This window comes from Amblyraja radiata, chromosome 31 (assembly GCF_010909765.2).
Source record: "Amblyraja radiata isolate CabotCenter1 chromosome 31, sAmbRad1.1.pri, whole genome shotgun sequence".
In the NCBI taxonomy this organism is placed as follows: Eukaryota; Metazoa; Chordata; class Chondrichthyes; order Rajiformes; family Rajidae; genus Amblyraja; species Amblyraja radiata.
Window position 1 is genome coordinate 23363175 of NC_045986.1, and position 23107 is coordinate 23386281.

At 42.2% G+C, this 23107-nt stretch overlaps 1 protein-coding gene across 1 annotated transcript in view; it reads left to right on the forward strand.

Annotated features, from left to right (window-relative positions):
- The window catches only part of ski (SKI proto-oncogene), a 151315-nt gene extending 135243 nt beyond the window's left edge, over positions 1-16072 (forward strand). The window contains exons 3-7 of the mRNA XM_033048101.1: positions 502-626; positions 1620-1888; positions 2469-2767; positions 6208-6438; positions 11682-16072. Coding sequence (XP_032903992.1) covers positions 502-626; positions 1620-1888; positions 2469-2767; positions 6208-6438; positions 11682-11870 — 1113 coding nt within the window. The 3' untranslated portion in view covers positions 11871-16072. The remainder of the gene's footprint in view (positions 1-501; positions 627-1619; positions 1889-2468; positions 2768-6207; positions 6439-11681) is intronic.
- The last annotated feature ends 7035 nt before the right edge of the window (positions 16073-23107 follow it).

The following is a 23107-nucleotide window of genomic DNA, read 5'->3' on the forward strand; positions in this document are numbered from 1 at the left end:
AATCCGCAGGTCCGTGGGCTACCAAAACAAAGGGACCATCCAATCAGAGCTAATCCAAGTTTCCACATGGACCAAGGGACATGGGTCATTTTGTTCTTAGCAGCATTGGCTGGTTTCGGCCATAGCATTGCCAAGGACACTACACCTGGCATCTGGATTGAATAGGGAGATGAAAATTTGCGCACGGTTCTGGTCATTGATGTTGATGGGTATTTATTTGAGTTTGAACATATGTAATTATGCATGTACAAGACTTTAGTGTCCAGCATGGTTAAGGGTCAGATGTGAATACTGATTACTTAGGAATGGCAGTAAGGTCTGTCAGCAACTCTGAAGTAGCTTCCTAACTTTACCATCTTAAAAACATGAAAATGCAGAGAGAAGGGAGGAAGAGTAGGAAAGCTAAAAAGGCAATCTAGTTGGTGAAGAATTGATGCAGAATGATTGTAAGGAAACTTGTATGAAATGAAGAAAACAACGTAATATTTTTTTTTCGTACAGAATGTTCTAAGCAGCAGTTGTGTACATTCTCAGCAAAGACTCTCCGCCTTCAGACCATGGTCACCGGCCATTTCAACAGTTGAGAAAGAAACTCTGCCTCACCTTCCTGCACTGTCCCGAGACAGGTACAGTATTTGACTGAATCCAAAGTGAAATAATAGCACGTTTATTAAATCAGAAAGGGATGTTAGCAAAGCTATTGTTGAGTCTGTCACTTAGTTTACATGTTGCTTTAAATAATGACGGGCTGAAGCATCTTCCTTCTGAACACTGGAATCATGAGTGTTATTTGAAGTGAACTGTTTGTTCAGTCTCACTTCTCTCTGAGGGACAGGACTGAAGACCAGTTGGAAGGCAGCTTCCATATGATCCGACCATATTGGCACTCCAAGACCTTGAACCCAAAAAAGATTGTTAATGTCCCCGTTTGTGCGTCCTTTTGCAGTTTTTATTCTCACAAAGAGGGCTGTGGGTACGTGGAACGGGTTGCCAAGGGAAGAGGTTGAGGGGTCAGTACGACACATTTAAAAGACATTTGGGAAGGTACATGGAAAGGAAAGGTTCAGAGGGATATAGGCCATCGCGGGCAGGTGGGACGAGCATCAATCGGGCATCCTGATCAGCATGGACAAGTTCGGCCGAATGGCCCGTTTTCTTCCCGTATTATTCTACAACTCTTTTCTACAATTCCCAGTCATTCCATTCCTCTCCTGCCTGGCATCAGGTGCACTCTGTGCAGATATGCTCATCTATTACTTTGTGTAAAAAGGAACTGCAGATGCTGTATATACCGAAGACAGACACAAAGTGCTGGAGTAACTCAGTGGGTCAGGCAGCATCTCTGGAGAAAAAGGATGGGTGAGGTTTCGGGTCGGGTCTGAAGAAGGGTCCCGACCTGAAACGTCACCTCTCCTTTTACGCCAGATATGCTGTCTGTCCCGCTGAGTTACTCCAGCACTTTGTGTCTATCATCCAACACTTTGGCAGTTTTAAGGTGAAAAGCCTGAACATTAAAAGTACAAAAAGACTCAATTTGTGTAGGGGAGGTAAGATTTGATTGTATTTTGAGGATGGATATTCTTGTCTGTTCTGAATAATTTTGTGCTCTCTCTCCATAGTTTCTATGCATACAAAAGTTACGAAAGTTCAGTAGCACCAAACGTGGCTCTAACACCACTGCCCCAGCAGAGGAGTGGACGACAGTCACCGCTGGCCACTGCAGTCACACAGAACATTGGGACACCAAATGAAGTTAGCAGATCTCGGAAAAGGAGGGTAACTGCGGAATCAAGCCTTGAACAGGAAGCAGCTGCTCCCCTTGCTCCTACGTTTCCTTCTGAAGACAAAGAATCCGAAGCTGAAGTGGAAGTTGAGAGCAGGGAAGGATGTAAGTTTAATTCACACACGGCTTATAAATTTACTCCCACTCTCCCCACCCCCAAACTTCTCTCTGTATCTATAAGCCTGATGAATGGACTGCCTCCAGATCTCTGCGGCACAGCGCTAGTCGGGGCTGATTGGTTTTACATGCTTTAGTTTAGTTTAGTTTCGAGACGCAGTGTGAAAACAGGCCCTTCGGCCCACTGAGTCTGCGCCAACCAATGATCCCCGCATACTTACACTATCTTACACACTCTGGGGACAATTTACTATTATACCAAGCCAATTAATCTACAAACCTGTACGTCTTTGGAGTGCAAACACCATACAGACAGCACCCGTAATCATGATAGAACCTGGGTCTCTGGTGCTGTAAGGCTGCAACTCTACCACTGTGCCACAGTGTCACTCTTGTGATGGAAGTTTTTTAAACAAGTAAGACAAAGTCGCTTTGGTGCAGACAGCTTTCCTTCATTCTTTCTTGGGCAGGGTTTAATTTGTACAGTAGGGAGTTTAGGAAGAGGTAAAAATCAACAATCAATTATCCATGCACGAGCAATAATGCAAATGTTTTTTCCTTTCTACAGTCACATCGTCATTGTCATCACTTTCTTCTCCTTCCTTTACTTCATCTGGCTCATCAGCAAAGGATCTGAGCTCACCTGGGGTCCAGGTCGCATCCAACGGAAACCTTGAGACTTCAGGTCACACAGAGACCCACAACGGCGGACTGGAAGTGGAGCTAGAACAGTTAAGACAGGCCTTGGATGTTGGAATTGACACCAAGGAGGCAAAGGAGAAATTCTTACATGAAATCATAAAGATGCGAGTGAAGCAAGAGGAAAAGCTGAATGCTGCTTTGCAAGCCAAGCGCAGTTTGCAACAGGTGAGATAAGAAAGTGCGTGAGAAGAAAGATTGTATTCAATGACAGGAGTAAATGAACTAACAGTGCACCCCTACATTAGCAGTCATCAAGCAGATTAGCAACTGACATAAACAACCAATGTGGATGGATTGATGATTGTAAATATTGGTTTTACGGTTTCATTCTCCACTGTGGAGGTTTGGTTTATGCAAGTTCCAAATTTGTGGCCCTCAAAATTAATTAGCAAGGACTGCATTTCAATGAACGAGAAACAAGGGAGTATTAATTATAAATGTCCTTACAAACGTGAGATGTGAAAGGGCTGAGAAGAAAGCAAGCCTTTAAGTTGGCACTTGCGACAAGAATGAGTTAACCTATCGGCAGAAATTCATACTCACCATGTCCAGACTTGCATCTGGAAGTGTCTCTCGTTTCTCCATATATCCACCTGTTCAGTCTAGTCTTCTGTAATCCATCATATATTTGGATAATAGTAAAATAGAAAATGGCTAAGAATAGCCAAGAGCATATTTATCTTAATCCCTCCATTCCCTGTTTATCTATGTGCCCATACAAAAGCCTCTTAAAAGCCACTATCGTATCTGCCTCCACCACCATCCCTGGCAGCATGTTCTAGGCATTCGCCACCCTCTGTGTAAATAAAACTTGCCCCACACTTCTCAAAGAACATAAAGACTTTAAACGTTGCTCCTCTAACCTTAAAACTGTCGTCTTTGATATTTCCACCCTGGGGAAGAAGGTTCACACTGTCTACTCCATCTCTGCATCTTATAATTTTATATACTTCTATCAGGACTCCCCAAAAAGATAACAGCCCAAGTCTATTCAACCTCCCCTTATAGCTAATACTCTTTAATCCAGGCATCATTCTGGTGAACCTCATCTGCATCCTCTCCAAGGCCTTCATATGCTTCCTATAATGGGACGATTTGAACTGCACGCAATACTCCAGATGCTTAACCACAGCTGTATAACCTGCAACATGACTTCCTGACTCTGATACTCATTGCCCCGACCTATGACAGTAAGCATACCATATGCCTTCTTTACTATTCTACCTACTTGTGTTGCCATTTTCAGGGAGTTATGGGCCTGAACCCCAAGATCTCTGTACATCAATGCTGTTACGGTTCATGCTATTAATTGTTTATTTTCCCCCTTACATTCAAACTCCCAAAGTGCAACAGCTCACTCTTACTCAGATTAAACACCATCTGCCATTTCTCTGCTCATTCCTGTAGTTGATCTATATCCTGCTGTATATCCTGACAGCCTTCTTGACAGTCCGCGACCCCAGCAATCTTGGTGATGCAAATTTACTAACCAACCCATCTACATTTACAACCAATATATATATATATGGTATATATATATTGTCATATATCAGTAAGCCATTCTTAATGCATATTACCAAGTCACTGTGGGTGCCATACATCCTAATCTTCGGGATCAGCCTACAAGGGGGACTCTATCAAATGCCTTACTAAAACATCCACCGCCCTATCTTAATCAACCACTTTCATTAATCACCTTCGTCACCTCCCCAAAAAACTCAATCAAGCTAGTACGACCTGCAACATACAAAGCCATGCTGACTGTCCCTCGTTAGCAAAGTATCTTCCAAATGGGAGTAAATCTTACTCTGAAGAATCCTCTCTAATAACTTCTCTGCCACTGACATGAGGCTCATTGACTCTCTGGATTCTCTGTACTTCCCTTCTCAAACAAATAATTGCCAGATTGTAAAATTAATTCTAAACTATTGGTTCCCCAGGAGTACATAGGCTAGGATAAAGCAGAACACAGCCCTTGTACTTGTTCGGTATGATCTTTAATCACTGCTTTGAGCCTTGTTTTCAACATAAAAGCTCTTTTAGATTAAATGGCATTCATGGCTGCCAGTCAGTATAATGCCTCTGGACTCCAGACACAGAACTGAAAATAGCAAGAAAGTCATCAGAATCATGCCTATGCATGTGATTCGCAGGGGAAGAAGGCATATTTGTGTTGATATGAAAGGAATTTACAAAGAATGACGGGTCACAGTTGAAAACTACACTTGGGTGTTTCCGTAAATAAGGTTACCATCTTGTGTGTGACATGGGTGACCAAATTTGAAAGTTATTAACTTATAATAAAATACCACAACACTAAAAATGGGCCTACCTATGATCCATTTGAGCTAATTTGTGATCAAAATTGACCAAAATTTGACTAAAATTTAATACTTTCAAAATTTGGGGGAAAAAAGAGAAATAAAATTATGATTAAAAAAAACTATATACATAAATGAGAATGAATATAGTAATCTTTAATCTAATTCGATGTTAATTTACTCAAAATTTGCCCAGAACCAAAATCATCTGTATAGACAGGAGCATACTTTCAACGAGACTTGGTGTTGCCTGTGACCAGATCACTTTTGATTCCCTTTGCTACAGTGCACACATTTTACAACAACATAGCAACAAGCAATGAAAGTTTAACGGAATTAAAAAAAAATTATAGTAAACAAGATGCAACATTTACAAGAAAAGAACAAAAAAGTGCAAAAAGATTTTTACCAAACAATGATTCGGAGCAAAATAAAGTGACCACAACGGCGTGACCACTGGGACACTATCTTATACTGATTTCTAAGCTCCCTTACAAAATGTCGGCACATAACCCACCACGAGGCCAGTAGTTCAGATCAGGGTCATTTCAACCGCGTTGTTTGAATTTGTTTAAAATCGCAATGAGTACAAAAAAAATGTTATAGCATTGACGACGTCAAAAAATGGGAGGGACTTCAGAATAAGACATCGGTAAAATAGGTGAGAAAACTAGATTTTTATTTCATGATTTTAAGTTCTATTCATTATTAAATACTTCAATGGAAAGCTTAAACATAAACAATAAAAAAAGAAGCAATAAATATAAAAACGGTTACTCTGCTTTTAATTCACACATTTCACACATGACCAAATGGATACTGCTACACACGTTGTGCTGCAAAAATTTGGGGCATCAGAAAAACATCTAATCGGGCGATGAATGATAAAAATCATAAGCATAATAGGAATTTGGCTTGTATAGAGTTATTTAATTACAAAATTAATGTAATCTTTCTGGTATAAATTAGCCTAAGGATTTGATGAAATCCTGCTTGTCACCAAAAAAAGGCAAGAAAACATCTGATATTTTTCTTTGTAAAAACAGATTTACTTATTTTTGCTTCATCTCATTATTTTGGATATACACCATGATCTATACTACTTAAAATACAGGATATGAAACAATGGGAATATTACATAAAAAAACAGGAAAATAACCTGGAAGTTTGGAGACGACCAGTGTCACTACTGAGTGCTGTATTTACGGATACACCCATTTACAAATTGTTCGGCGTCTTTAAAATTCTACTTAACTGAATCTCACACACGTCCTGGCTTTGCAGGAACTTGAATTTCTCCGTGTGGCCAAGAAGGAGAAACTACGTGAAGCCACTGAGGCCAAGCGCAACTTGCGAAAGGAGATAGAACGTCTTCGCACAGAGAACGAGAAGAAAATGAAAGAGGCAAATGAGTCTCGGATACGGCTAAAGCGTGAACTGGAACAAGCGAAACAAATCAGGGTCTGCGATAAAGGCTGTGAGGCAGGGAGACTGAGGATCAAGTATTCGGCACAGGTAGGTCTGCTGAAGTTACTGAGCTCAGCATCACACTCCATGCATAAACATACAGAACTCACAGCTTGACACTCTGTTGTACATTGCAAAAGTAGTGCTTTGCCGTTGTATCATGTGGTGACTGATAATTTGGGTTATGAGAACAGGAAAGCCAAAATATTAACATTTGCAGGATGTTAACTAAAATGTATTGGGCAGAGGGTGTTCTGGTTGTGAACGTAAGAGACACCTCAGTGGTCAATGATGTAGGAGATATGGCAGAGTGGAGTTGGGGAATTAGAGGATGAGTTCGGGGAGATGGCGTGCAGAAGGCGAGATGTGATTTCCTTAAGACATAGGAGCAGAATTAGGCCATTCGGCCCATCGAGTCTGCTACACCATTCGATCATGGCCAATCTATTTATCCCTCACAACACCATTCTCCTGCCTCCCCCCATAACCAATGCTGGATTACATTTCTCCAAGGTGGTCCAGCACCATTTTGAATGGTATTCGTAAAGTTGAATCAAAGACGTTCACTGCTTTTCTGCTTGCAGCATATATTTGACCATACAGTCCGAACCTGCAGACAGTTGTGTTGGTTCAGGACCACCTTAGCATCTGCATTCATGTCATTATGACAGGGGAGCTGCAAATGGCAACTATCTTTCCCAGTTCCAAGTCCGAGCAACCCAGATCATCTCAAACTGTGAATTGTCATGGTTAGCACCAAGGTGTCCTGGTACAGGGAGAAGGGTGGAAGTTTTCATTTCCAAAATTTCATATTCAGTTTATTAACCAAGCAACTTTGAAGCCTCCTTATCCAATGTAACATGACCGTTGCTCTGCCTTCTCCACAAATTCATAGTTTTGAACAGATGCTAGTTATAATCCTGATTTTGTCGCATGGTTAGGTGTATAACATCGATGCACTACGTTGCTTTACCAAAATTAATCTTGTGTATTATGTATGTGCAGTTACTTGTTGATTTCACTAAACTGATAGGAATAGATCGGGTAGATGCACAGAGTCTCTTGCTCAGAGTAGGTGAATTGAGGACATGGGTTTAAGATGAAGGGGAAAAGATTTAATAGGAATCTGAGGGGTAACCTTTTCACACAGGGTGGTGGATGTACGGAACAAGCTACCAGAGGAGGTTGTTGAGGCAGGGACCAACATTTAAGACGCAGTTAGACAGGTACATGGATAGGACAGGTTTGGAGGGATATAGACCGAATTCTGGCAGGTGGGACGAGTGTAGCTGGGACATGTTTGCCGGTGTGGGCAAGTTGGACCAAAGGGCCTGTTTCCATACTGTATCACTCTATGACTATGATACTGAAACAAGTTGCCTATAATGTGAAAAATGCAGTATAACAACAGCTGCTGCACCAAAAGCAGGAGATTCAACGTGGTTCACTATATTGCACCTTTAACCTGGGTCAGCTTCTGTATGGAGGAGTGGGAAAGGGTTAAGATTGCAAGATTCAACAATACTTCTCCACTCCCAAAATTGTACAGGAAGTTTAACAACAGGGAAAGTCTGGCAGATTCAAGACGTTAACAATCAAGTGAAGGAAAAGGAAATGATGTAGACTTCTGTTTCAACATCAGGAGAAGTTGCAGAGAATGACTATGGCAGACTAAACAAAGCTGAGTGGGAACTGCAATACGTTACAGTATGTTCTGGTTCAGGGACAGGGCAGACCTAACCTTACTGCACCCAAGCAGTGCAGTGGAATAGGAACACACTTTATTCATGTAGGTGAGACGTTATAGCTGTCATGGGCAATGGTGTGTGTAGGAAGGAACTGCAGATGCTGGTTTAAACCAAAGATAGACACAAAAGGCTGGAGTGACTCAGCGGGACTGGCAGCATCTCTGGAGAGAAGGAATGGGTGACGTTACGGGTCAGGACCATTCTTGCGATGGTGACATTGTTTCTAATGTGACATTTTCACAGAGTTTTAGCTAGTGAAACAATCAAATGACATTGTGTGGTGTCTTTAGGTGTGAAATATGTTGAAACCACCTTCACAGCAGTGTGAAACTTTTTACAATAGAATCACCATTCAAAACCACCCTCTACTCAATGGACACAACGTGCTGAAGTAACTCAGCAGGGCAGCACCTCGGAGAAAATGGATAGGATAGGTGATGTTAACGTTTTACTGAAAGGGAGATGCTTGTATAGTTTAGTTTAGAGAAACGGCATGGAAACAAGCCCACCAAGTCCATGCTGACAATTAATCACCCGAGTTCTAGAGGCAACTTGCAGAAGACAATTAACCTACAAACCCGCTCACCTTTGGAATGTGGGAGAAAACCGGAGCCACGCGGTGAAAACCCATGTGGTCACAGGGGAGAACGTAGAAACTCTGCCCAGACAGCACCTGTAGTCAGAATTGAACCCGAGTCTCTGGCGCTGTGAGGCCACGTGGGTGGGGTTATTGTTTTTTTTGCTGTTGAAGTGTCGGTGGCTACAAAGCGAGGAGTTGGAGGGAGGGCAGCATGTCGATAGGGAGAAGGGATGCATGGCTTGTCTACTAACTGCGGCATGCTTCCTAAGAGCTGTTCACAGAGCAGTGGCAGCCTGCTTTCTCTGGTTTGGGTGGGTAATGATGTGTGCTCCAAATGAACGGGGAAATAATAATAAAGCAAAATTAGGAGAGAGGTGGAAAGAAATATTCCAGTGGTGACTTCCCTGACATTATCTGCACGTGCCAGCAACACTTAAGGTTTTCTGCCACCTCTTCATAGTACAATTTCCACCTATTTCTGCCACGTGTTGCATTGGCTGCTGTCTTTAATTAAGATGTAATTGTCAGACTTGAGATGCTCGAGTGCTCAGGCATAAACCTGACCTCTAGTTATAGCTGAGCTGTGCTGAGGATTGTTCATTATACTCCACTAGTATTCTCAGTTGAAGCCAATTACACCTCTCTGACAAATAAATTATCTTCTGTGAGAGGGAAAACTTGGTAAATATAGCAGGTGAAGAGGGGGTGGCAAAACAGCTAACAAGAGTCCAAAGACGACTTAAGCTGAAGCTGTTAACTCTGCTGGGACGAGTATGTCGGAATGAATTTGGTGCACTTTAATTTTTCATCAGCCTCATCTCCTTTATTTCCTCTTCACATTTGTGAAAATAGTACAATTTCCTACACTGGGAAAGTTATTTTCCTCTCTGCTGACTTTTATTCTGAAGAAGGGTCTCAACCCGAAACGTCACCCATTCTTTCTCTCCAGAGATGCTGCCTGTCCCGCTGAGTTACTCCAGCATTTTGTGTCTATCTTTGGTGTAAACCAGCATCTGCAGATCCTTCCGACACTCTTAAGTTATTTCAAATGTTGAAATAACCTTGTGAACGCCAAGACAAGCAAAATCTATGGCATTCCTAGAACATATTCATTCCTTTTCAATTAAATGCTTGCTAAAATATTATCAGTTTTGAACCTCAAAAATACAAATGTGTGTATACTTATCTGTGTACACCTGATTAATGTGATTATGGCCCTTCAGTATGAATCATCTGTCAGGGACATTATTGCTCAAAATTTCTAAAATAAAATTAATAAGCGGAGCACCTTGAACTCATGTTCATCCTAGCAGCGTACCATGCCTTGGAGTGTACCTACATTACATTGCAGTACTTTTATTCATCAAATTATAATTATATTTGTACTAAACATAAGTCTAAGCCTTCATTTCCACAACAAGGTTGTTCAGAATTTCACCAAGTAAAATAAATAAGAACATTTCTGGAAACACTCTGTGGGTCAGAAAGCATCTCTGGAGAGAGAAACAGAGTAAAGTTGATGATTTTTTATCGAGACTATATTACTGCAATTACTCCCCACAGTACCACTGAGATACACCAGCCCTGGGTTAAGTGATTTCAAATCCAGTATTGTGGAATTAATTAGCTAATAATATTACAGTTAGAGAAACAGGAACAAAAGTCTGGAAGGCCTATCCATGTTCTCCTGAGATACTGCCTGACCCACTGAACTACTCCAGCACTCTGTGTCTTCTGATGGTTAGAGAAACTTTGGGGAAGAGTGAAACCATCAATGGCTAACAGTTAATTCATATATAATTTGCGATGTCTACATCCTTTCAGGATGCAAAAGCCTGTACACCTGTGGCTGAAATAAGTTAAAATTCGGTAGTGGCGTGCTTAGTAGAGCTGCCACTCACAGCTCTAACCACCCCAGTTCAGTCCAGTGCTGACAATGTGTAGTTTGCACGATCTCCCAGTGACTTATGTTTGATTCTTCCTGCTGCTCCAGTTTCTTCCCACATCCCACAGACATATGGGTTGGTTGATTACTTGGCCATTGTAAATTGACCCTGTCTTGTCGGTGAGTGGCAGAATCTGGGAGGAGTTGCTGGGAATGTGGGGAGAACAAAAAATGGGATTCGTGTAGGATTAGCATGAATGATGCTAAATGGTGGTGTGGACTCAGTGGGATGTAGAACCTGCTTTCATTTTATATGACTCTGACTCTTATGACAAGAAAGGGTATTTTTAATGTTGCTAGTGATGTTGGGAACATTTCAGAATGCAGCAAAGGAAATCCAAGACATTGATAAAGAATGGGAAAGGAAAATACAGAATAAGTTGTAAAATCATGGAAAAAGGAAACGGTTAGTGAGAGCGATACAAAATCCGAATAAAGAAATATAAAATAAAATCAGGGTATTTCTGTGAACTGAAACCTGTAATTCTAAGGACTTGATGACCTGGGTTTTGAAGAAGCTGGTGAAGATGTTAGTGATGTACTCATTGTCAACTTCCAAAATTCCAGTTTCCAAAATAATGGCGACAGAAGGAGGAAGTTAGAGAAGATACGGAGCAGTCAGCTTGACTTCATTTGAAGCCTTACGTACTAGAAACTATGAGTAAAGAATGGTAATAGAGCAGTTAAAATACACTAATAGATTGGGCAGTGGTTGTATGGATTTTGGGGAAATATTTTGGATTTTTTTGAGATTGGAACAAAGAGGATAAGAAAGGGGAAGATCATGACCCTCAGTGAGCTAATGACCACATAGGACTTGCTCTAAAACAGTCTCTTCTCAGTCTGTTATAATTTAATGGTCATTATCAATTAACATGTTTATTTTTAAAACCCATGTATGCTAACAAAGTTCTTCCATCCTTGCATGGGCTTCAGCTCTGCATTGCAACCTTTAGAAATGCAATAGTCTGTTTTCTTGTGGAAGCTCTTTAATACGGCATCTTATTTTGCTTTTCAGATTGAGGAGCTGCAGGTGAAGTTGCAGCATGCCGAGGCGGATCGGGAGCAGTTGCGGGCAGACCTGCTGCGGGAACGAGAGGCACGGGAACACTTGGAAAAAATGGTGAAAGAGCTTCAGGAACAACTCTGGCTGAAACCAAGCAACTCCACCTCCTGCAAAGTGCTCTCAAGAGACAGTGAGATTTAAAAGAAAATACACAAAACTGCGCGTGTGTGTGTGAGTGTTTGGCTGCGCGTGTGTTTGTGTGAACGTATGTGTATATATTCACACATACACACGGAGGATACAAGAGTTGGTTGTTTTCGGAGAAAGAATGTTACTTCAGACACACGCACTGAAACTCCCTTCCCCTAATGACACAGTACAGCACAGGAAACATGTGCCTGCCATCCTGCCAGACTCAGATACTCAACTCTTTCTGAAATACTTTAATAAATACGGTTAGTGACAGCACCGAGGATTTCTTCTCTGCTACTTAGAGGTTTTTTTCTACAACTCGTCACATGATGTACAGGACTCCTGGAAGTCTGTCTCATATTGTACCAAATAAAATAAAAGGGAGGAGGAACAAAACAAAAGGGTGGGGGGGGTTGTCGGTGCTTTCTCTGGTTAATTTACAGAACTCTTCAAATTCTACTTTTGTAATAAGCTATTGAAGTATAGAAACAAAGACAAACTGTTTTGAAAACGGAAGACTTAATTTTAAACCAAGTTTGAAACATGTGCAGTCGTTCTGACAACTCGCTTTCTCCTTGACACGTCCCTGTGCTTTCCCCAGGATTGGCTGCTGTTGTCACTGCTGTTGCTCTCCACTTCTTTTCCTCTTGATTTAGAGAGCACCATGAGTCAAATCGGAAGCCATGGAACAACGTTACTGCAACACCCCTCCTTGTAAGAAAAAAATAAATAGCTCATGGAGCCTTTCAAAGACTTTTTTGTTTCCTCCCTTCCCACCCTCCCCAGCCACCAACTCCATTTTTAGTTGGATTATTTTCAGCTGGAGGGGATGTTAAATACTTGTTTGGCCTTATCAGCAACAGAGCATTCTCTGGAAAGACTTGAAATATATTTTGGTTTTATTTTTGTTTGAGAGATGTGATCACAATGTGATTCTAACTCCAGAACACTTCAGTGAAAGAAGAAAATGGATGGAGAGAGAGAAATATCACAAAGAAAACTGGGACAGTTGTTAAGAGATTACAAGCAACAGAAGAAAATCCAGTATAATTGGGACACCATTCCAAAATATGTTTTTGCAAAATTTAGTAAATTTTACCACAGCAGCACTTTGTACCAGCTGCAATTCTCTGTTCACAGTATTTACAGAGCTCTTTTGTTTATCAATATTATTGTATCTTTTATTCGGGATTTTTTTTGTTTTTTTTTCTGCATTGTACTGTTCAATGATTCATTGTGTATGCTGAACTAACATTTACAGAGTACAGGATCAATTGGGTACCTTGCTTAGTCAGATACCTATGCGCATGCATGCGTGTGTGTATAGGTGACAAATTTATTGGCTTTAAACATACTGCGTTATAGCAAAATTCACTTTGTCACAACTTCTGCATGAACAAATTTGGCTTCACTGTGAATTCTTCTTGACACAGAATACTTTGATGTGTTTTAGTTCACATTCTCTGGGGGAGGAATGGTTCTGGGCCTTGTTTTGGTTACGTGAACTGTCTCAATTCTTTATTCAGACATCTAGATTTATTACCAGATGCATCTGAGCTGCACCATTAAAGAAAACAGTAATTTTTATTTTTCTGGTTGACTACGTATTTGTGTCCCCTGCCTCTAGCACTCTCCAAAGTTCATCCACAATAAACCCCTCACCCCCTGCTGTCCACTGTAAGACTATTACATTCTCTCATTGACAATGCACGAAGATAGCCCATGTACAGACACCTCTTCCATCCAAAGTGAAGAACATGGCATAAAGTCAAACACCTTGTCTTGCCCTGCCAGCAGTCCATGTACCTGCCTCAGATGTTGAATGGTGTGGGGTGGGATTGGTTAGAACAATGAGGACACAAAATATACATTCTGCACTTGCTGCATTATCTGACATGAAGGCCAGAACCCAATAAGATCTTGTAATCTGATGTTAGTAGAATGCTCTGATGTAAACTACATTAATGTTTTCTCTCTTAATACTTAAAAGACACTTGCTGCTGTGTTTCATTAATAAGGATAAAAAATATATTTATCACACGGAATGAATAAAAGCAAAAAAAAAAAAAGTGTTTTAAACTATTCTGCATGAATCCAGTATAATCGCCATTGTTACTGTGAGACTACATGGCAGGTCTTCAGAATTTAGGTACAAGTGAAATTTGGAAGCGTTGAGAGGGCATCTCCAGACTTGAGGGGTGTGTACGATGTAAAGAAAAAATCTGGAGGAAATGGGGTGAACATTGTAACCATTTTTAAGGCTGCAACAGTGGATTGTGATAACCCCACTACACAATGGGATCCAGATCCGCTTTAGCGAATACAAAAATTTAAACACAAATACATAATAATTCCCCCGTTACGTGCAATGTAAACGGAACATAGATCACGCTTATGCAATTATGTGGGATATTTCTGCTTTATCTGTTTTTGTAATAGGAAGACTCGATATCTTTCATATGCATGGAGTTACAATATTTCTACCATACAGTACTCTTTAATGGGCATTAAAACTTGTATATTTAAAGGGTTTTATGTTTATATAATATGCAAAAAAATCAGCCTTATATGTCATTATTCTCTTTCTTGATGTCTCATATGATGTTTTATTGACTTTTCCTTGTTTGATACAGTAATGCAAAGCAGGAGGACCAGTGCAATGACAGCACTGACTCTCCTGGCAGAAGATGTCTTTCTGTTCTGTGTTCTTTTTGTAAGCGGCTTATTGTTCAGTCGGTAGTGATGATTCATGTTACTTTAATACAAACGTTTCAAATAGTTGGGGGGGATAAAAGGCAAAAAAAAAAATTCAGGAATTTTTTTTTAAATGAATACATTCTTCAGCAATAATGCTTTATATCTGAGGGGCAGCTAACTACAACTGGGTTTTTGCACCAATAATGTCCAGAGTTACTTGATGGAAAAAATGTTCAAATAGTTTTTAGTTCAATCTTTTTTAATAGAGTTTTGCATGCAGATGAAAGAAGAGTACAGAAGAGGGTTGATTACAGTAATAAAAATAGTTTTCATATTTTTATGTTAATGTAGTTTTTTATTTGTAATTTTTTATACCAGTTTTTTGTGTGTGTGGTGTGCAAGGGTTGTCTTTTTAAGTAATGTATACATAACACATAAAGCAGTATTTAATCCTTTACACACAGTAACACAATAATCTATTATTTTATGGTGCGCTCTTTGTTTAGACTCTGCTGTCCCCATTGCTATTGTTTTATGGTCAGCCGGTGCCATTCATGTCCATACCACAACAAGGGATTTTTTAAAGGAAACCAAACTCATGCTTTGAATAAGAGATATGAGCCTTCTATTCAAGGGGATGTATTGGCTTAAAAACCCAGTAATCATTTTAAACTGCTTCACTATGAACTAGCCAGTGTACAAAAAAACCCTGTAAATACTTTTTTCATTTTATGCTCTGTATTATAAGTGTATATTGTGCTCATCTCCAATATTTTTTTTCTTTTTGATCCGTACTATGTCATAGTTGTCTTGTTATATTGGGTTGTGTTATTGCCTGAATTACTGCAGTCAGTAACTGCTCCAAAGGAATCACTTAGTAAATGATTCCTCTTTTACCTGCACCCTCCCAACCTTTCTTTTTGATGTTTGATAAATTCAACTTTAACCTTTTCTGTCCCCATCCCCCACCAATATTAAGGCTGTTTTTCTTAAAACTAAGTGTCATATTTTTACTCTCCTAAGAATGATTTTCAATTAAAAAAAGAATGAGCAGTTGTTATGTGCAACCGTTGATCTTGAGTGACACTGTACATGGGCCTGGTTACTGTGCTCTCCACATCGGCAGCAAGGCTCACGGTCGCATTACCTATGCATTTCAACATATTTATATTTGATTTTCTTTCATATGTAAGCTGCTGCTAAGATAAGCAACTTAATTTCCAATCTTTAGAACTATTTTTATGTAATAATAAATGTATGCTTTCTTGTTTATAAATGCCTAAACAAAAAAAAACTGCTCGGCCTATTTATCTACTGCGCTGTGTACCTGTCTGCCCTGTCCCCTCTCTCCTCTCCACCATTCCACTCCTTAACCCTCCTACCAGTCATGTAAAATAAAGGACTTGATGAGATATGTAAGAAATAGCAATGCAAAACCAGTTTGCAATGGACACAGTGACTGAATGTACAGTGTATAGATGGCATTACCATAAATAAAAAATGTTTGCCCAGAACATGGTTTTGTATCTTTCTAACAAAATCCATATCTTTCTGCAGCCGTTGCCACTGAGATCTAAGACGACACACCCATGTAAATATGTTTCTTTTACATTGGGTTCGGGCAGGTCAGATCAACTGTGTTTGATCCCTGGTGTACAGGTGACAATCTGAACAAGTACAAAGTTTAAAAAGAGTAAACAGAGAGAGAGAGAGATCAGTCAGTGTCAGGTCACCCAGTTCCTCCAACCCCCACAATTTTCCTTTGCCTCGTTCAAAGTGCAGAAAACCTTTGATGTTTTTGCTCAAAGGATGCACAGCAGCATGGCTTCTTCAGCCAAGTCATGGGTCCCGACTAGAAACGTCACTTATCCATGTTCTTCATAGATGCTGCTTGACTCGTTGAGTTACTTTTGAGTACAATTTAATACTGACCCAAGTTGTACACGGCTGGATTCCAGCTTAAACACCATAGCCTAGGGAGAACTAGAATTAGAATTGGTTTCATTCTCTCCACCCAAATGATACTGGAACTGATGAGAGGATATTGGATGCTGGCCGATCTAACACTGGATCCTTTGTTTGTGTCTGTTGACAGTCATTGCCGGCTCCTTTGCCAACTACACCTTAGAGGGGAAAAGCTTATCACTGATTCTGCAATGTTTGAGTTTAGTTTATTGTCACATGTACTGAGGTATAGTGAAAAGCATTTGTTGCATACTAGCCAGTCAGCGGAAAGACAATACATGATTACAATCGAGCCATTCATCGTGTGGATGTCGTGGAAAAAGTGACTATGGAAAAGTGAGAGTCCTGGATTCCAATGCTCTGATGAAGCATGAGTCTGGAAGGCCGGAACAATCAATTTTATTCTGTGCAAAAAAATCAATTGCTGGAAGAACTCAGCGGGTCAGGTAGACTCAGCGGGTCAGGTAGAACAATGATATTCTTACTTGCTGCAACACAACAGAATATGCAAACAGTATGATATGACAAACGAGAGAGAAAAGAAAGCTCAGTGTGTATATATATATATATACACACACACACACATACTCACAACACACCTATATATATATATATATATATATATATATATACACATATACATACACATGCACACATACTCAAAAAAACAAACAAAACAGTGCAACAATAATAATAATAGTCTATTGTAGTTCAGAGTCTATATGAGGTTGTGGTGTTTAATAGCCTGATGGCTGTAGGGAAGAAGCTGTTCCTGAACCTGGACATTACAGTTTTCAGGCTCTTGTACCTTCTTCCCGATGGCAGTGGTGAAATGAGTGTGATGCCAGAATGGTGTGGGTCTCTGATGATGTTGTCTGTCTTTTTGAGGCAGCGACTCCGATAAATTCCTTTGATGGTGGGGAGGTCAGAGCTGGTGAGGGACTGGGACATGTTCATAAGTTTCTGCAGTCTTTTTCGCTCCCGAACGTTCAAGTTGCCGAACCAGACAATGATGCAACCGGTCAAAATGCTCTACTGTGCACCTGTAGAAGTTCAAGAGAATCCTCTTTGACATACCGAATCTCTGTAATCTTCTCAGGAAGTAGAGGCGCTGATGTGCTTTCCTTATAATTGCATCAGTGTGCTGGGTCCAGGTAAGATGTTCGGAAATGTGCACGCCCAGGAATTTGAAGTTTCTCTCTCCACCATCGTCCCATTGATATAAACAGGATTGTGGGTCCTCATCCTTCATCTTCCAAAGTCAACAATTGGTTCTTGGTTTAAATGATATTGAGAGCCAGGTTGTTGGGTGCTGGCACCATTTGGTCAATCGGTTGATCTCACTTCTATACTCTAATAATAATAATAATAAATTTTATTTGTGGGCGCCTTTCAAAAGTCTCAAGGACACCTTACAGAAATTAACAAGAGTAATAAAACATAATCGGAAAAAAATAAATAATAAAGACATCACCAATACACAAATTAAAGACAGAATTCGATCCAAAGACAAAAAATCAAAAACACAATGTGAAGAGAGAGCTGCGGCAGCCAAACCGCGCCAGCGTCCACTCTCCCTTCCGACAGCCATCTTGGACACAAACGAAAATATTCACTCACACACAAAAATCATCCCCCCACAATGGTTACCACTGTGGGGGAAGGCACAATGTCCAGTCCCCATCCCCAGTTCTCCCAAAGTCAGGCCTATTGAGGCCTCCGCTATTGCCTCTACGGAGGCCCGATGTTCCTGGCCGGGTGCTGTTGCCCCGGCGTCGGGAGAGTCCTCTCAGCGGCTGGGCCACCTGGAACGGCCGCTTCCTTACCGGAGACAAGGCCGCGCCAGTTTGGAGCTCCCAGGCTCACGATGTTGAAGTCGGTGCCGCCCGCTCCGCTCCGCAGACCCGCAGCCCGGAGTTGATGAACTCGGTGGTCACAGCTCACCGGAGCTCCAGCGCGGCGACCCAGGCAAGGCATCGCCCGCTCCGCGATAGCGCTCCAGCACTGTGCCGCCACCGAAGCCGAGGTGCTGGGCGGCCCCGCCAGGAAACGGCGCTCCACGCCCGCAGGTAGGCCACGAGGACGGGTCGACGGGGCAGCCCGGAGAAAAAGCTGCCTCACCGACCAGGTAGGGACCTAGAAATATAGTTACCCCCTTCCCCCCACATTGAAAAGTCTATTTCTCCAACAAACAAAGCACAGGACTCACTAAAACTACAAAAAAAAAGTGAATTAAACGGACGGCTGCTGGTTAGCAGCCGTTCCCCAAGATGGCTCCTCCCCCGCTTTGGCTCATCGCCATCTGTAATTCATCCCACAACGGTGCTGTCGTCGACGAACTAGACGATGGAGTTCGCACTATGTCTGGCTACACAGTCATGAGTATAGAGTGAGTAGGACAGGCAACATTTCGGATTGGGACCCTTCTACTTGTGACCTAAAACATCACATGTCCATACCCTCCACAGATGCTGTCTGACCTGTGGAGTTCCTCCAGCATTTTGTCTTTTGCTGAAGATTGCAGCATCTGCAGTCTCCTGTGTCCCCAAACTTTACATAATAACTGTCAGACAAAGCATTCTTTGTTTAATGGCCTTGGCATTTCTTTACAAGGAAGTAAAACTGCTCCTTCATTCCAGTCCACGTAGAAATTTTGACCACCATTCCGTGTTTGTGGGCATAATTCTAAGCTAAGGTGTTCCCAGGGCTGAGTTTGCAGTGTTAACTGATGAAATTTACTTGCACAAATACCTCCAGGTTGGCCTAATTAGTTGGAATCCCAGAGGAGCTTGTCGGCATATCGGGGAAGTTTGCTTCTGCTCCTGGTTGTCTGTGGTGCAACAGTCTAGTTGCTCACCAAGCAACATCACTCCTTTAAAAAGGATTTGAAATTCTCTCGGGGGCGGAGATTAATATTACTTGCGGGTTTTAAATGAAAGGCCCCTCGAAAAGAATGTCACAAGGTCTCAAAGGGCTGCACAGCTGCTGAGGTATTTTCAAAATGTAAGCACTGCTAGAGGCAGGTGGCGACCCTCGGTATTTCGCTGGAACACCAGTCGGGTTTCCAAGCAGACAGGGGCTTGTGCACACAACCTTGGGCCTTGGAGTCAGGACGGTGCCTTAGCCACTGATGATCCTGTTTCCACAACAGGAACAGCCATCGGCGATCGTTCCCCTCCTCTCACAGTCCTGATGGGGAGTCTCAACCCAAAATATCGATTTACCCCTTTTGCCTCCACAGATCCTGCCTGACCGACTGAGTTGTTCTCACCTTCTGTTTTTATACCACTGATGACTTAACCTGTTATATCTGCTCATTTGCACTTTGTCTATTACATCAGAAAATCACAATGTTCATTAGTTATAGGAGCAGAATAAGGGCATTTGGCCCATCTAGTCTACTCCGCCAATCACTCATGGCTGATCAATCTTTCCCTCTCGACCTCATTCTCCTCTTCTCACCATAACCCCTGACACCCGTACTAATCAAAAATCTATCAATCTCTGCCTTACAAATATCCTTGACTTGGCCTCTACAGCTATCTGTGGCAATGAATTCCACAGATTCAGCACCCTCTGACGAAATAAATTCCTCCTCATCTCCTTTCTAAAGGTACATACTTTTATTCTGAGGCTATGGCCTCTGGCCCTAGACTCTCACTAGTGGAAACATCCTGTGAGGGATAAGATTAGTCTCTGAGTAGTGATTGTGAGCACAAACCATATATCTCACAATCCTCTCCACACCCACTCTGGGATAGGTTTCAATGAGATCCCTGCCCCCCCCCCCCCCTCATCTCTCTAAATGTTTTGTGTCACACTCAAGTTCCATAGAAAGTAGATTCAATTTTGCAATTGTAGAAAAAAAATATCAGCCTAGACGTGGTTGTGTTTTTGTTAAATGCCATTTTTGAGCAGCTCCATTAGCTCAGGCCACTGCATACCAGTTGATCAACTGTTAATTCCCCTTGTGCATTTAGCTATTTGAAGGATGGAGTACGTTTAATTGAATGAGGTGAATCCTGATTGCTCTGAATCTGATGGATGATGGAAGTTCTGGTTCTGGCATCAAGTAGCCCACTCTCCTGGTAATATATCCCAGTTAATTCACCAGTACAGAGTCTAACACCCTGCCATCTGCACAGCGGGGTATCTGACAAAAACCGACACAAAGTGCAGGAGTTACTCAGCAGGTCTGGCAGCAACTCTGGATAAAAAGGATGGGTGACGTTTCGTATAGAGTCTAAAAACGTCACCCGTCCTTTTCCCCCAGAGACGCTGCCTTACACATTGAGTTACTCTAGCACGGTGTCTATCTCTCTAAGCCTTGCCTATCCATGTACCTTTCCAAATATCTTTTAAATGGTGTTACTGTACTTGCCTCACCAACCTCCTCTGGCAGCCTGTTCCATACACCCCCCACTCTCTGTGTGGAAAAACCTGTCTCAAGTCCCTTTCAAAAATTTCCCCTCTCACCATAAGCCGATGCCCTCTGGTTTTCCCCCTACCCTGGGGAAAAGACTATGACCGTCCACCTGGTCTCTGCTTATGTGTTTGTAAAATGTGGAATATTGCAGCCAATGTACTCCAGCAAACTGGCAAAATGGCACTCAGTAATGGGCAGGTCATCTGCCTTTACTGATTCTGGTGAAGGGTAAATTCCCTCAAGATAGGAATAGATTGGGTAAACACACATAGTATTTTGCCCAGAGTAAGGGAATCAAGAACCAGAGGACATAGGTTTAACGTGAGGAGGGAAAGATTCAGTAGGAACCCGAGGGGCAACTTATTTACACAAAGGGAGGTGGATGTGTGGAATGAGCTGCCCGGAGAAGGTAGTTGAGGCAGGCACTACCACAATGTTTAAGAAGCATTTAGACAGGTACATGGATAGGATAGGTTTGAACGGATATGGGCAGAATGCAAGCAGGTGGGCCTAGTGTAGATGGGGCATGTTGGTGGGTGTGGGAAAGTTGGGCCGAAGGGCCTGTTTTTACACTCTTTGACTCTATGACTAAATCGTGGCCAGGATACAGAGGGGTAGTATCTGGTAGGCACGAGATCTTCTGCTTTCAGCTAGTCTTCTCCAGTTTTTAATCTGAAAGACAACACCTCCACCAGTGCAGCACTCTCCTTCACTTCTCATAATAAGGCTCTGATGTTGAACTTCGACCTGTGACTGACTGTGCAAAGACTAACACCTTGGTTAATATTTGCCCACAACACCCAGGAACAGAATCCCTTCACTCACTACATTAGTTTAGTTTAGTTTAAAGATACAGCATGGAAACAGGCCCTTGAGCCCACTGAGTCTATATCGATCATCGATCACCAGTTCATACTAATTCATGTCATCGGAGCAGAATTAGGCCATTCAGCCCATCGAGTCCACTCTGCCATTCAATCATGGCTGGTCTATCCCTCTCAACCGCATTATCCCTCCTTCTTCCCATAACCCCTGATACTCTTAGTAATTAAGAATCTGTGTTATCCCATTTTCTCATACACTCCCTACACACCAGGAACAACTTTCAGAAGCTAATTAACCTACAAACCTGTATGTCTTTTGGATTTTGCGTGTGACCACGCAGGCACAAGGAGAAAGTGCGAACTCCACACAGACAACAAGTTCCCGAGGTCAGGATCAAACCCGGGTCTCTGGCGCTGTGAGGCAGCAACTCTACCCGCTGTGCCTCCCTTGTGTAATTAACATCAAAAGATGTCTGCTGAGGCAAAGGCCAATGTTGAGGTTCTTGGGGTGGAGAGGGGTGATAGCGGTATAAAGGGGAGGGTAGTGTCTTGTGTCTACTGTTTGTGGGTAAGTGTGTCTGTTTAGTGTTCAGCCATGAGCGAATGGCGGTGCGGGCTCGACGGACCTGGTGGTCTACTCTCGCACCTACTTTCTATGTTTCTATGTTTCTATGTTGAGGACCTACATTGATGATGTATGATGGCACAAAATGCTGGAAAAACTCAGCGGGTCAAGCAGCATCTCTGGAGGAAAGGAATATGTGTTGTTTCGGGTCGAGACCCTTCTTCAGACTGGATGTATGTTTGTCTGGAAGGACGGTGAGTGAGCGCCTTGTGTGTCTCTGCGCCCCTCAGTCACTCTGACTGAGATCTCTGGGCCAGACTGCACCAGCTGCTTCCAGGCTAACGGTCGCGCAGACAAACGCCAGCCTGGCCCCACACGACCTCCAAATCTCAAAGGGTTGATAGGAATCAATCCTGGCCGGCAGGCTGATGCACCTGCTTGCAGAAGCCCTGCTCCCTCCATCTGTGGCCAGGGGTGATCGACTTGTACCTAAGAGCACTGCGAGATACAGCAGGAGTTAGAGCCAAGATAGACACACAATGCTGGAGTAACCAGGCGGGCCAGGCAGCACCTCTGGAGAAAAGGGAGAAAAACAGAGACCCTAGTTTGACCCTGAGCCTGGGAGCTGTCGGTGAGGAGTCTGCATGTTCCTCCTGTGACTGCGTACGTTTCCTCCGGGTGATCCGTTTCGGGTCGGGACCCTTCTTCAGACTCAATGGTTTCAAGGGAATCAGGAGTTAGAGTCACTCAGCCTGTTAAACCAGTGTCT